Source organism: Corvus hawaiiensis, chromosome 2 (assembly GCF_020740725.1).
Source record: "Corvus hawaiiensis isolate bCorHaw1 chromosome 2, bCorHaw1.pri.cur, whole genome shotgun sequence".
Lineage (NCBI taxonomy): Eukaryota > Metazoa > Chordata > Aves > Passeriformes > Corvidae > Corvus > Corvus hawaiiensis.
This window is the reverse complement of record NC_063214.1, coordinates 86,544,616-86,560,805: the sequence shown is the minus strand read 5'-3', so window position 1 is coordinate 86,560,805 and position 16,190 is coordinate 86,544,616. Positions and strand designations below refer to the sequence as shown.

The 16,190-nt window shown below is 38.7% G+C and overlaps 1 protein-coding gene across 1 annotated transcript in view; it reads left to right on the top strand.

The window, feature by feature from the left end:
- EFNB2 (ephrin B2) overlaps positions 1-15,887 on the top strand; it is a 45,681-nt gene extending 29,794 nt beyond the window's left edge. Inside the window, exons 3-5 of the mRNA XM_048295940.1 lie at positions 9,461-9,553; positions 10,309-10,422; positions 12,016-15,887. Of these exons, the coding sequence (XP_048151897.1) occupies positions 9,461-9,553; positions 10,309-10,422; positions 12,016-12,398 (590 nt within the window). The 3' untranslated portion in view covers positions 12,399-15,887. The remainder of the gene's footprint in view (positions 1-9,460; positions 9,554-10,308; positions 10,423-12,015) is intronic.
- The last annotated feature ends 303 nt before the right edge of the window (positions 15,888-16,190 follow it).

Sequence of the window (16,190 nt, the reverse complement as noted above, 5' to 3'; positions counted from 1 at the left end):
GCTGATAATGTTGGTTTTTAAAAGCATGTTCAGATCTTTGTTAGCATGATTTATCTGTTTTGTGTTCAGTAAATGAAGACACCAAAAATCACTAAACCGCAGCAGCAGAGCAGTCCTTATGTGCTTACTGGGCTGCTGTGAGAGAAACAGAATTCTGAATCCAAATCCTGCCAGGAAAAGTTAAAATGATTTGTTTTTCAAGTATTTTATGTTAGCACATAAATGCGTCAGACCACAACAGCACAGCCAATTGCAGAATCCCAGAATGGTTTGGTTTGGATGGCAGCTCTGGAACTCATTGAGTCCCCTGCTCAGACCTTTGCTCAAGCAGGCCCACCTGCAGCCAGTTGCCCAGAACCGTGTCCAGCTGAGTTTTGAGTATCCCCAGGGGTAAAGCCCCTTCTTCTGTACAGCTGCTGCAGTTCCTTCATCATCTTCATGAGCATTTACTGGACTTGCTCCTGTAAGTCCATGTCTGTCTTGTACTGGGGAGCCTGTGACTGCACCCAGCACTGCAGGTGTGGCCTCACCAGTGAAGAGTGTGGTGTGGTAGTATCACCTCCCCAAACCAGCTGCCGCTGCTCTGACAGATTGAGCCCAAGAGCTGGTTGCCCCCTTTGCCATGAGGGCATGTTGCTGCCTCATGGTCAACTTGGTGTCCACCAGGACCCTTAGAGCCTTTTTGCAAAGCTGCTTTCCATGTGTTTGGCCCCAGCCTGTGCTGAAGCTTGATTCCACATGCCGTCCAGAGGCTGCCACAGCAGATTTGGTAGCACAATCAAGACATTAGCAAAATAATTCACATTGCAAAAGGGAAAAAAACCGAACTAAATAATGTTACACTGTTAAAACACCAGTGAACTTTTAAAATCTCTATGAATATAAGTATTAAAAGTATCAGTTCACTTGTCTAGTTGTGACTTTTCAAAATTCTAAACATTGGCAGATTAACATATCCCACTGGAGTTTCATAAAATGAACCAAGATGTGCCTACGTGATAATTTCTAAAGCAGCTAAACCTCTTAATTTCTTAATGGAAAGTATTTGAACAGGAGGTCCTGTAGAACCGTGGAAATTCAGATTGCTTCATTTCTGCAATGTTTCCTCATTAAGCTTTACTTTGTGGGTATTTTACAGCTCTAAACACAAACATAAGCATACTGCAGTCAAAACAGTGCTTAACTTCTGATCATCTTTGCCAAGTGTACAGTCATCCAATAGTATCATAATTGATCTCAGTACTAAGGTGCCAAACTCTGTGTTGCTGAAGGATAGTTAGATGATGTAAATAGCTTTTTGTGTTTTGCAATAAAGCACACTTTTGTTGTGCTACATGTAAAAGCAGGAGATGAAGGTATTCTTTTATTGAAGCAAACATGTGGAAAATTGCTCTAGATTGTTATAGTACAGAGCATCTCCCCTGAAAGGAATGAGGTTCATCCACAGGGCAAAGTCTGACTGTGGCACTTTATTGGGGTTACTCCTAGACTCTGTGTGGTCAAAGCAAATAACATCATGTCCATCTAAACTGTTATAACCATGAGACTGGCACATTTTCTCCTCTATAGTGTTATATTCTAAACTGTCACTAGGCATTAACTCAGTCACTGGTGAAGTCCTACCACCTAGAGATGAACTCTGCCTCAGAATGATGTTTTCCACTTCAGTGCTACTCGTATAGCAATTACTGGGTCATTAATATCATTGCATGCAATTAGTGACAGTGGAATGAGCAAGAGGTTTGTTATTTATTTAATATGAACTTTCACTATAACCCTTTCTTATCCAAGTGTCCACAGACAAAAAAACAGAGAGATTTTTAAGGCAGGTGAACATCCTTGTAAAGTTGAATTTGTATGATACAGAAAGTGGGTCCTTATTTAATGTTAAAGCTTCTGTTTTTGTTTCCAGCAAGCCCTCTTGTCATTAGCAACAATCAGTGTAACTTGAATGCTAACTAATTTTATTAGTTCTGTTCAGCTGAACTGTTAAGCAAAGGTTGCTGTGGTAGTGGGAGACGCTTCTCCGCATCCATGAGACGCTTTTGTGAGTAGCATGCTGGGAGAAAGGATAAACTTGCATAAAATACCTGTTGTGAATGGTGAAGCCAACTAACTAGTAATCCGTTTTAGATGCATACTTTCAGATATACACTAAGTACATCATAATTAGTGGGCCTACATCTGCCACAGTTACTTCAGCACTCACAAATATATAATTTGTTTATGTAAACTAGAAGCAACCATGTGTGCAGTGGATCATTATCTGACAACATTTCTCAGAGTATGTGAAATATAGAACTGAAATTCTTTTAGAAATGCTTAACTGTAATGAAAGACTCAAATTGTCGCTCACAGTGGTACAGTATTGAGATGCTTCTCTGGTTTGTTTTTATATAATCTCTAAATCATTCCAAGGGAATTTTGTAAAGGGGCACTTGACAGCAGTGAAGCAAGTAGGATTTTGTTATGGGTGGGTGGAACCTGTGACCTTCAGTAATGGATAATAATTCAGCAAATAGTTTACTGTTCATTACACTTCAGCTGTGGTGTTCCTTAACCCAGAGAGAAAGTGGTGGTGTTTTTAAAATGATAGGCAGAAGTAAACAGTCAGAATTCACAGCTTTTTTGATGTTTTCCAGCTCTCTCACTGTCTCATTTTCCCTTTATGGAAAGACTTTGTTGACATAAATGGCTTTTTTTTTTTTTTTTTACCACGTATATTTTTCTTATATGGTGCCTTACCTCCCTGGAATTAATAAAATCATTCTGAATGTAGGAAACTTTACAACTCTCTTCCTATTTTGTGCTGTTGGATGACATGAGATGTGGGATGGAGAGTCTGTGGATTTCCAGAGATGTCCCTGGAATCGTACAGCTGGTATATACCAAAGTATATTGCAGTACAGAATTGATTGGCTCTGTCTTGATTGTGTCCTCCACGTTGCACCCTCAAAAAACCATTGAAACAGTAATAGAATCTGTCCCTCTCTTAACATATGAATACAAGTGGAGACTTTTATGGGGAATTATATAAATACCCTTGTATCATGAATCCCATCTAAGTACCACAAGTCACGCTATTCACAGTTGGACAAGATACATTTTAGAGCAGTGGTTAGAAAAGTGAATCATGAAGTTTCACTGCAGAGCCTTTGCTTCTTCCTGGCAAGAAGGGGCCTGTTCTTTATTTCACTTCATTTTGTTCAGGTTTTAGCTTGACTGGAGGGGGCATTGCTGCTTACTTGCTGCTTACTTGCTGTGCAGAATATAATTTGTGGATCCTGTTTAGATATAAATCCTGAGACGTGCAGTATAGGACTTAATTTATGAAACAGGAATGCAAAGTGAAAAAGAAGAATAGAGAATTCTTGTCCTTTTCTGCGCGTTGAAGTTCTGCCTCATGTGTGGATACAGGGGAAAAAGGCTGGCATCAGGAGTATTTATAAACACTCCCTAAGCCTTAGTTTAAGTAAAAAAAATCTATCTTAATTTGAAACAATATGTGGAATAAGATAGAGAGAATGAGAGTTTCTGAATGGTTTTTAGGTTGAGAAGCTCCTCAAAATTCTGCTGCCACCTTGACTTTGCAAGTAGGGCAAATAAAAAACCAGACATGTTAGAAAAAAGCAAAATCATTGGTAAGCTGTTTTTATACATTTTTCTTTATAGACTTGGTGTCCTAAATTGTATTAGTTGAGCAAATTCAGCAGGTTTTGAGTTTTTTGGGGGTTTTTTTAGGATCATTTCTTTGTCTCTACAAGATCAGTAGAAAGTTGTGATTTTATTGTCTGTTATAAAAACACAGTCAACACATAACAGCACTCCATTCAACTATTTGTAATGCATTTAAGTTTTAGCACTTGTGGTCCAGGTTTTGGACTGCTGATGGTTACGTTTCAGAAGACAATTTAATTTTTTTTAAAAGCGAAGGTTTCAGAGTCAATCTTATTTTTGTCACTACAAGAAAAGGTAAACCATTAGTTGCTAGTATTTGAAATTAGCGTACTTCTCTTCCCTCTAAACATTCTTCAGCTCACTCAGCGTAATGTGTGCCAAACTACCTGTTCTTTGGTGAGTGGCCTGAACAACTTTTTTTGATTGTTTCAGATCTCCATGCAGATCTGGCATTGTTACCAGGGTGCTGAATTTAATTTCATTTAATTAAAACACTCCTTCTATTACCTCAGCTACCTTGTTCTTTTGTCCATGGCTGTTCTAGAAACAACCTCCCTGTTGTGATCAGTGATTTATGGTTTTGCAGTGTGTGATTTCTGGTGTTCTTAAACCTCTCCCGTAAATTATCTAAATTTATAGAAAAGAAGAATTATTTATTCAGTGCTTTACTAAGATTATCATTAAAAGGACCAAAAGCAGATGAAAGCAGTCAGAGCACAATGATGCCTGTCCAAAATAGTGTTCTATTACTTGATAAAATAAAAAACCCTCAAAAACTTTACATGCACTTAGTAATCCTGAGAGTGCTTGTGAGATCAAGCGCAGCTTTGCTTTAAGAATAACTTCTTACTGTTGGATCTAAAGCTTGTGTGGATTTTTGCTGCTGTTTTTTCTCTTTGTTTCTAGGCACAGCAGGGGAAAAGTGGAAATAGGTAGTGTTATTTGATTTTATTTTATTCTGATTTTGAGAAATTTATTTTCTGATGTGGTATTCAAGCAGTACTTAATGAATAAAATCTGTGAAAATCACTACTATTGGATAGTACTGATCTGCCCCTCGAAAACCTGTAATTCTCAATTTGCTGTTAACAGATCCACATCAGCAGCAATTAATTCTTCATGACCTCATCAATGATGTGTCTTTAATATATTGCCAAATGACTTTTATTGTCCAGCACACTAAGGAGGGACAAAATCAATTTTGCCCTTGCCCATCAGTTGACATCATTCATTCATTCCTATAGTCTGTGTTTTAAAGTCCATTTAGTTTTCACAGGAAAATTAAATAAGATGATCATCCTTTCTCTCGTCAGCTATGTAGTCCATTTCATATTCAAGCACTAGAAATAGATGTGTTTTAAAGTTGTGTTGGTTCAAAGCATATGGCATTTAATTTGCAAATAGGTAATGTTTTTCATAATCCTAAAACATGAAACTGTGGGTAATAATAGCAGCAGAATTAAGAGGCTGAGATTTTTGTCTGCGGGTGTTTTAAGTAATTGTGGTGGCATTTTTTCATTTTGTAATGTGTGTTTTTAGGAGTGAAGGAAGTTGAATTTTTGTGACTGTGCCTTCATTTCTAATCTCTTTGTGAATGAAAAGCTATATACAGGCACAAATCCAGCAGCTTAATTCTCCGTCTGATTAGAGCAATGTTACCAACCTGATAGGTTGAAAACAGCCATGATCCATGCAGTGGCGTAGCCTCCTGGGAGGCAGAGTAATAACAATCAAATGAAGACATATTAAAATGTAATATTACTTCCTCTCCATGGGGACTGTATAAGAATCATAGCCAGGAACTATTCTTGTCAGCTGACTCTGCTATGCTCACTGAATCCCTGCCTCTGCATTTATGACTAATGCACTTTGTACAATAAACAGCACTTGCGGAGTTTTAAAAGCAAATAAATGTAAAACATTATACATTGATTTACATGAGTTCCAGGCTTTTTTGTTTGTTTGTTTCTTTGTTTGTTTCATTGGGGATTTTGTTTGTTTTTATACAATTCATGTGTTTCAAAGAAGGGGAGGCAGATCTGAATGAGGTTCTTTGGTCTGAATAATTTAATTTCTCCCTTGTGTACGGAGGAGGATATGTTAAAGCAGTATGTTACCAACCTGAAAATGTATACTAGCTTCTCTAAAGTAAGTATGTATTAGCAAGACTCTTAACCATAATTTCATAACAGTAAGTGTTTTCTGAATGTTGAAAAACTAAACTTGCATTCCTTGTAAAATGGCAGCTGCTGTTGTATTCAAGGAATGCAGACAGTGTCTGATAAACTACTGTAAAATGGCCCAGAAGTGTGCAATTTTGTTAGAAAGTCTTAAAATTAGTAGAGATTTTAGCACAATTATGTGTTTATTTTTAGGTGTGGACAAACTGTTGAATAATTTCATGTGGTTTTGACTGTAGTTATTAGTTTTGCAGTTGACATCAGTGGGGCAGGACAGGTCTCAGAAAATCAGACATATTTAACCACCAAAAGATTTAAAAATATTTTGCTACCTGTTTAGCAACATTTTACTTACTTCTAGATTACTATGTGTTGCTGTATTAATACAAAGTGAAGTGTGGGATCCTGAGAACATACTAATACTAATACTAATGAGAAACTTAATATTAATAATTATATTTATTAATGTTAATATTTAAGTATTTAGTCTTCTTAGCAGAGGGCTTTGTATGGTAGCTCGTGTCAGTAATTGACTTTAAAATATATCCGTATTTAGACCTTTATGTAAAAAAACTTGTTCTTTTTTATATATATGTATATAAGAATAAATTGGATGGAAGGTTTAAAATCTGATTATATAAACACACTGGAAAGTAACATTTCCATTTTGGACACCAGAAACTTGTGTTATGTTTTTGTTTAAATCCAAAACTCCTATCAGGGGCACTTTTTTTTTTTTTTTTTTTTCTTTTTTTAATATCCTCTCAGTGTGAGCAGAGCTGCAGATGCTGGGTCACTTTCCCGCAGAGGTGTGAGTGCAGTGGAGGAGCTAACATGACAGTCAGTGGGTGTAATTTTCATTTGAAGATCAATATAGAAAGGCCACAGCAAGTGTTTGAGGAATAGTTTGTACTCACTCCCTTGTTTGACTTCTGCACACTGCACTGTCAAGGGGCATTAGCAGTATGAAACTGTGTTTTCTCTGCTGTCCCAGGTTACTTCTTTTTCTCCATGCAGCTTTTCAAAGCTTAAAACGATGTGTTTAAAGCTATCCACTTTCTTCCTGGTACACTAGGGATACGCAAGGTTGCATTTTGAAAGTCTTAATGAATTTTGAAAAATAATTTCCTCTGGTGGCTTTGGGTAATTGTCAGTTTAATTACAGGAGAAGCTGAGAAGGAAACTTTGCTTTGTCACTGAAATGCTCCTCTTTGAAAATTCCCTATTCCTCAGGATGTAGCAGTCTGTACTCTGAGCCACAACGTAGGCTTTCCTAAAATCCCTTGAAGAACTGTGGAAAAAGTGAATACTTCTGCAAATTCATTCATCTGACATCAAAGCTATGAAAGCATTCTTTTAGCAAGCAAGTGAGGCAGATTGCGCTGGCGTAGGCACACAACCAGACTCATTGTACGTCTGGGTCTTCTCATTTGGAGACTGTATTTGAAGTAATTTTGCATTCTTTTTTGCCATCTTACTTTCTGAGGTCAGACTGCATCCTCTGCATCCTATTGAGGTCTCCTACTCTGTGGGTTAAGTGGATAGGTCTTTAAAGAATAAAAAGGCATTGATGTTCAGAAGAAGCTGCTTTCTATTCAATTAAAATCAAGTAGAAGGTGTTTAAGGAGATGTGATTCCCTTCAGCTCGATTTAAAAAATAATCAAATAACAAAAAACCACAAGAGAAAGTCAGTGTTTTTTATTTGTACATTCAGTTGGTGCTCAGCTTTGGTATTTCTATTTACTGCTTTTTTTCTCTGTGTCCTTGTGCTGGTACATTGGCAAATAGATCATAAAAAACACTTTCAGCAAAGACACATTTGATTTATGTCCAGGATGGGTTCTTGGTATTGATTTTTTTTTCCCCTCTGGAAAAAAAACAAAAGAAAACAAAACTATATGTCTCCATTATTTTCCGAGCCTGGCAATGCAGTGGCACATTTCAGATCAGCTTTTATCTCAAATTACTCAACGTGCTCTTTGTATTTTGAAAGGTCTTTTTGCCATACAGCTATTGTCATGTTTTTACAGGGGGGAGGGAACAAGAGGAGGAACTGGGAGTGACAACGTATGAGGAGAAGGGAATTTTAGGAAAAGAAAGCACAGTTTGGGAAGTTTGTATGGTGGCTGTAATTCGAGTTGGTCACAAAAGAGTCAGAAGTGGAACAAAAACAAGAAGCAGATCAAAGGCTAGGAAGCAGGGTTCAGCGGTATGGGGTTTATATCTTTACAGCTAGAGAGAAGATTAGAGCAAGAAAAATACTGCCATGGGGGTAGGAAGACATTGTGAAGGAAAAAGGAAATATACATAGACTGCATTTGAAAGAAAATCCCCAAGGAAGGTGAAAGAGAAGGAGCAAGAATTAAAAACAAAGACCTGAAGAGCGTAAAGCCTACAAACTGAAAGGAGAGGGGCAGAGGGAGGCATGTGCTGCTTAAGCAGCTCACCGCTGCTGCGGCAAGCAGTGAGCTCCCTTACATCCCATTTTCCATTTGTTTTCTCCAGTTGGCGGCCCAGTGCTGGTGCCTGTGCATGCACCCGCTCATAAGTCTGTTTTGGTCCTTGGATAAACGGCTCCAAGAAATGACAGTGAAATTTCCATCCCCAGGACAGCCAGGGTAGGAAAACCCCCAGTGCATGCCTTGCACAGTGAATCCGGAGCCTGCCACTGGCAGTTGTGCCCTGCTCGCGGTGGCCAGTAGCCAGTGCAGTGCAGTGGCCGCAATGCCTGCTGCCAAGGAGCCGCCAAATAATTTTCCAGCAGCTGTTTTGCAACCAACAGCTGGCTGTGGCAGCAGCGGCGCACCCATACATCGTGATTCAGTGTTGTGGATTCTCCCAGGGAGTGGTGCTTTGCACTCACATCGCATGGCAGTGTCAGCCGGCGCCTGGATCGCGTGGCTCCAGCTGGCACCTAGATAAGCAAGAACAATATCAGCACAGGGGAAAGCACCCTGTTGTTTGTATGAGCTAAAAGGTTTCCGTGAGAATAGAGCGTATTCCCCTTTGCCACCCACCCCTGCAGAGGCTCCTCAACGCTGAGAAAAGTGAGATTGTACTTTAAAATATTAAATGGTTTTCCAATCAGTTCAGAATCTTAGCTTTCACCTGGGTCTTTTGTATGCGTTCACTTCTTCCAGCAGGAGATTTGTAATAGAGGAAGCAGGTGTAACATGGTGATTATAAAGATATTGTTGGGAGAGGAAAAAAAAAGGGTGATTTTTCAGTGCTTTTCTCCTCTGAGCCTGCCAGAGCTTCCTTTTCAGCTAACTCCATCACCTTTTTAGCAAGATGGTGTGTTTTTGTCCAAGTAAGTCAGTCAGTCAATTGTGCATAGGAAAATAAAAGGTTGCTGGGTAAATTTGAAACCTTGATAACACATTCCTCCATTTGTATATATTGTACAGTTTACCAGTGTATTCATTCCTTTGGCTTTCAACATTTCACAACTTTCCATAGGTCAGCCTGAGCAACAAGAACAGGTTCTGGTAGATTGAAAGATCCCTGCTTTCAGACACTCATGTTCACATCACTTTGCCTGTTGATTTCCTGATTTTTATTTATTTTTATTTTTATTTATTTTTCTTTTATTTTTAATCAGCAACATCAAATGGGTCTTTGGAGGGCCTGGATAACCAGGAGGGAGGGGTGTGCCAGACAAAAACCATGAAGATCCTCATGAAAGTTGGACAAGGTAAAGACCATCTGCTGTTTCATGAAATCACTTTGATCGGTCTCAATGTCTTTTTTAGTTTTCAGGCTTCTTTTAGCAGTGTAGAGCAGAGAGCCAGTCGAGTCTAGTGTGGTCATTCCTCCCTTACAGTCTGAAAGCAAAGCCTATTTTCTCTTCCTCAGCTACTGACAGATTTCTACAGAAGGAGGGTTAGCATAATAAGATCTCTTCATTGGAGAGATCCCTAGAAGGAAAGGTCACCTGGGAGTAGTGTGTTTCAGTCATTTTTATTTTTATTTTAAAAACAAAAGCCACAACTCTGCTGCTCAAAATTATTTAAAATACATGAAAAGAGGGAAGCTAATATTTCTATAGTTTGCTTGTTATGAATTCTGATTACAGAGAGGTTTTTGTTCATTGTCTCTTTTCACATATAGATAACCTATTGTGCAGGAAGAAAGAATTATTCTTCTAAGTAGAAGTTGGTTTAGTAGTCAATCAACTTCCTCAGTTAAACTGAAATATCATCTGCAAAGCTTTTCTTGCCAGTTACAGGAGACCCTATAGTTTCTGCAGATGGCCTCACAATTTAAACCTGAAATAACTAATATAACCATTTTGCTTTAAAAGGAAAATTACGTTCTTGTATCTCCCAGTCCTTTGCATAAAGGTTCTTCTGTTAAACCATTTGTTTCTCACGAGGTGCCTAGAGCCAGCTTGTAAGGCTCCGTACCATCAAGTGCCAAAGCTGCATGAGTCGTCTTTCTCTCCCCCAGATCCCAACTCGGCAGGGCAGCCCCGGCACACGGATCCCACCAAGCGCCCCGAGCAGGAAGCTGGCACCAATGGGAAGAGTTCCACCACCAGCCCCTTTGTGAAGGACCACTCAGGTAGGTGTGGTGGGACTTTGCCCTGGAAAGTCTTCTCCTCCTTTGTCCCCAAATGTGTTTTATTTTACCATTTAAGCGCCAGAAAAGCAAATGTTTTCATGGTGAGATGAAGCGAAAGCTTGTTCTGTTTGCTCCGGTGGGTAGTGTCTGGGAGCTGCACGTTTTGGCAACATCTTCTCTCTCTCCCCTCTTCTACTCTGCTGTAGAAGTTAATTACGTCTTGTGATAATGTCACTCATTTACAGGAAAAATTTTGGATAGGACATTTGCTAAGCAGCTTAACAGTGGTCTGTGCTGCCTTACATTTAGTACTCTGGCAGATGAACAAGTCTTTGTCTTTCTCTTCCCGCATAAGACATTGTCAAGTGGTTCTCAACAGCCATTTATGAAGTTTATTTCAAGGCATCTATAATTAATGTCCTGATCTTTTAGCTGACCATATAAAGTCTAGACATGGATGGCTGGTCTTTTGCCAAATGTAAAGGTTTTTTTTTAATAATTATCTTAGCAAAATAAATAGATGATTCCAAACACATATCTTCAGGATGCATTTCACTCATAGGGTGAACAAGAAAAAGCCTAACTCTTAAGACTCAAGCTGTCCAGAAGAAAATTCGGTAATTAGTAATGCTACAAAGCAAAACTTCTCTGACAGGTGATTCTGGGTTTCCCAAAAAAGGCCACAAGCTTTCCTTGCCAGCTCTGTCATTAGTTACTGGGCTAATGAATCTTTGATACAGTAAGTGGCTTCAGCTGATCCCTGCAGAGGCTTTGGAAGGAAGAGTTAACAATTATGTGAATGTAGCATCTATATCATTTTTTCATTGTGAGTGAGCATCAAGAGAGGAAAATAGGTCCAAACTTGAAATGAAAACGTGCCAAGTGAGCATTCACGTAATTTTTGTGACAAGTATCATGTGATGGTGTGATGGGCAGCAAATACTCAATAGGCTGTTCAGCGCATGAGCTTTTCCTGACTACCAAATTCATGATGTTGTTTTCTTTTAAGTAACTGTAAGTTAATACTAACAGGCATGCTGTAGACATTTTGCCTGTCTCCCACGCTGCCTCAAGCTCCTTAGTTTCATTTCCAAGCAAGAGGAGTCCATGTAAAGAGGCACTAAGGATGGTTTAACTTAAATCAGTGTGCAAAAGATAAAAGAGCAGAGGGAACAGTGTGGCACTGAACAGTACCAGTTGTTCTGAGAATTGTCATTTCCCTGTGTTATTTTCCCTTCCAGTTCTATCCCACCCCTCCCTTGTGCCCGGGGCTGGCCGGCATCTGTTAAAAGATGCCGTGTGCATCAAAGGCTGCCTTGTCAGTGACAGTTCTCACCGCTGATGGATGATGATGTATGAAACAGAGTGGTTTGGGAGCGACACAAAAGTGAGACCAACAGACACAAAGTCTTGTTCTATATTGATTGCTGACTTCGGCTGTTTGCATTTAGCTATCTAACAGGGTAATTGGTTTGTCAAAGTTTAGCTGTCAGTTAATTCTTCTGGTCTTGCTTACTCTACACATTTTTAAGCAACATAAATGGGTCACAGGATGGCAATAACTTTTGTCTATTGTATTTCCGTTCTTTCCAGGATCTAGCACAGATGGCAGTAAGGCTGGGCATTCCAGTATACTGGGTTCAGAGGTGGCCTTATTTGCAGGGATTGCATCAGGGTGCATCATTTTCATCGTCATCATCATCACTTTGGTGGTTCTTTTGTTGAAGTACCGGAGAAGACACAGGAAGCATTCCCCGCAACACACGACAACTCTATCACTTAGTACATTAGCCACCCCAAAGCGCAGTGGCAACAACAATGGTTCTGAGCCCAGTGACATTATCATTCCTCTAAGGACTGCAGACAGTGTCTTTTGCCCCCACTATGAAAAGGTCAGCGGCGACTATGGACATCCGGTGTACATAGTTCAAGAGATGCCTCCTCAGAGTCCAGCAAACATTTATTACAAGGTCTGAGAAACACACAACCAGCTCTGTGGTACAGTTGAGTCATAGAGGAAACTCACTGGTCAAATGCTTTCTGTTGGGGTTTGTGATGACGCCTTGTGCACTAGCATTGACTTAAGCACAGGGGGGAGAAGGCACAGCTCTTTCTCCAGGAACCGACGCGAGCTGGACAGCTTACCTAGTCTGTAGAATTCTTATCTCGGTGAATAAGTATTCACTAAAAGCTGGAAGACTTTTATGTAGAAGATGCCCATTCTGATTGCTGTACTCTTGTTACATTCATCATCCTCAAAGCCATGTGCTGTGGGCGTTCAGGCATGTACAAAAGCCAAGGGAAGATGGAGCAATCCGTGGATGTTAATAGCTCTAGGCATCCTGGGAAGGTGCTCTAGGATATATCAAGCTTGAAATGCAATCTTCTGACTTTTGTGTGTCTCTCTCAGTGCGTACTGGATTTGTCACACAGACCTTGGTGTCTAAGTAAGACTCGTTAAAGTTCTCTTGCTTTTAGTCCGTCACTGTTCCATTTGTTTCTGTTATCCGGGGCTCTGCCATCCTTCACATAAGATTTCCTTTCACTCCACCTCCTGAATCACTAATGGAACATTAATGTTTGGAGATCCACACTCCATCCATCTGCTACAGCAGCCTCACTCGAATGGGTAATGCATTTATAAAAATTGTGTTTGATAGTAAGGAGCCTTCCAGCCAAAAAGTTAGGCTGTCAACAAAGTCAAGAGCAGGACTGGGTGGTGGAGGGAAGGGCTGATTGAAGTTTGCAATTGAATATTGCTGCCTCAAAAGTAGAAACTGGGAAGAAAAACAAATACATTTAGGTAGCACAGCACTTTGGTATGCTAAGTTTTAAGAGGCAAGTAGGAAACACAATAACATGCGCAGTGGTTTATGGCTGCATTTGAAGGAATTCATGGTTATCAAATACCAGTGTGCAGAAAAAAATAGTACCTTCAATACAGTAGAACAAAGGGGTATTGTTAGTAAGTGAACAAGCCTGGAGAAGACAAGACAATAGCAGGCCGCTGAGGATATATTAGGGCAGGGCTGTTGTGGTACTGGTAATAAAATACACAGCTTTGAAGCTGTAGCAAAAATGTAGTCTGCTTTGGGTGACTTTTAAGCAGACTCAGCTGCTATACTATCACATTATAATAAACACAGGGAAAGCATTTAAGAAAACAACAGAGAGCCAAGTGACCAAGATGATTATAAGCCAGTGGGTCAAATGAGCTATAATTCTATCACTGGTAAAGTTGTGGAAAAAAGCCCAAAAAACAACAAACCACAAAACCTTGCTTTAAAAGTAAGGCAGAATCTCTTTGTGACTGACCCTTTTGGCACTTTGGCTTATTGTAGTGCTGTCCCTGCACAGTGAGTGTAGGTACTGACTGACACAGCCGTTCATTGGTGCTCTGTTGCAAAGTTAAAGCACATATGGCAAACCTCTGGCAGTCCGTAAGAGTAAAATAAATTATGACACTGAGATGGAGAAGCAAAATATGTCTTATTTATAATAGGTGTATAGAACACAAGGGATATAAAGTGAGAGTTTTTCTTTTGTTCATTCTTTCTTACTTTTGATTTGGTTTTTTTTTTTACTAATATATATTTTGAGATTGCACAGAATCTACACCAGAAGATGTGAAATTCATTTGCGGCAATTACATAGTCTTAACTTGTCATCATTTTACATATATATATGTGTGTGTGTGTGTCTATGTATATACACACATACATAAGTCTATATATGCATACCTATGCATATATATGTATGCATATGTGCACATTTTTTTAAAAAATAAACTACTTCTGGAAAAAAAAAAATCAGCCATCCAAAACCACCAGTGGGAGCATAGTTTAAAAAAAGAAAAATTCCAAAGCATCTTGTAAGAGAAAAGTAGAAAATACAAGGTCCAAAAAATCAGGAATTCAGTGTTACTGCATCACATATTTAACAGCAACAAGATGTGCCGGCATTTATTTTCTGTGTTGTGTTTTCCCTTGCCTTACAGGCTGATGTGTTCTGTAGATTTTGTTGAGATTTGTAGAGGGGGGTTTCAGGTTAAAGTTTTCTCTCTAGCGTGGCTATTCCCCTAAAGCTCCCACCCTGGGGAGGAAATAAAAAAACTCTACTTTTATATGTGCTATGCAAATAGACATTTCTAACATAGTCATGTTACTATGGTAACACTTTGCTTTCTGATTTGGAAAGAAAATGTAGCAACAGCATTTTAGGGTTCTCAGACCTCTGGTGAGCACCTGCAAAAAAAAAAAAAAAAAAAAAAGAAAAAAAAAGAAAAGAAAAAAAAAGAAAGAAAAGAAAAAAATCAGTCATAGAAATGATCACTCTCTTTGTTTTCTGAACCTGAAGATAACGTTGGGATGTTGGCCCAAAAGAGAGAAACGAAAAACAAAAAAATTCCAACCCATGGTTCTGTGGAAGGTTACCATGGTGACTAACTACAGTACATATGTAATTCTTTTCAACAACCCTTCTTTTCTATGAATCCATCCATACAAGGTTCTCTTGTAAGTCATTAAGATTTTATTTTGGGGGAGGGGGAGAAAGGGAAGGGATGGGCTTACTGAGCCTTATTTTTATTAAATCATATCTACGCTTCATCAGTTGGCTACATTCTAGTTACATACTAAACTGTGAAAAAAAAAATCAGACTAATTGCTCAAGAGCAACCTGCAACCAATTGAAAAAAAGAAAATGTACTGTGCGTCTGTTTTGTGTCTGGTGCAGAATTATGACAATCTACCAACTGTTCCTTTCTTTGACGTTGGTCCAGCTTTGAAAAGTTACTGTAAATGCCTTGCTTGTATGATCATCCCTAGTCACCCGAATTGGAATTTGCACCATCATGTCTAAGTGAAGATGCTGTAAATAGGTTCAGATTTACTGTATATGGATTTGGGGTGTTACAGTAGCCTTATTCACATTTTTAAATAATAAAAATACCCACATGAAAATAAGACAAAAAAGGCTTTTCTTAACCAGATTGTGTATATAGAGCAATGTTGGTTTTTTATAAAGTCTGAGCAAGATGTTTTGTATAAAATTTGAATTTTGCAATGTATTTAGCTACAGCTTGTTTAAAGGCAGTGTCATTCCCCTTTGCACTGTATTGAGGAAAAAATTATATAAAAGGTTGCCAAATTGCCGCATATTTGTGCTGAAATTGTGTACCATGAATATTTATTTAAGAATTTCTTTGTCCAGTTTGTAAGTAACACAGTATTATGCTTGAGTTATAAATAATTTCTTCTTTCTTTTTCTTTTTTTTTAATTTTATTTTTTGTTTTTGTTTGTTTGTTTCATTCTGTATTAAGACTAGCCGGTAATAAGTTTGAAATCTGCTTTAGTTCCACATTGCAATTAGTTCCCAGAAAATGAAAATTATGAAAATCACATTCCACGTCTGTTTCAAACTGAATTTGTTCTTAAAAAAATAAAATATTTTTTTCCTATGGAAACCTTGCCTTCTAAGTATTTTCTTCTTTAGTTTTGCAATTTTTTTCTTTATTAAAATATGAAAATAAATAAGGAAGTCACCAAACTGGTCTGCCTGCCTGCCTCCCTCCCTCCGATCTCTCCCTTCCTCCTCTCCCCCCTCTCTCCAACCTGACTGCTAGCGTTTTATAGGAAATCTCCTTAGAGTACACTGACTTCTGTTAACCTACTTCTTTCAGATTCTCTCTTCCATATATCAGCAGATTTTAGAAAACACCTGGGCATCTTACGTCCTTGGAAGTCAATGAACTGCAATCAGATGCAGT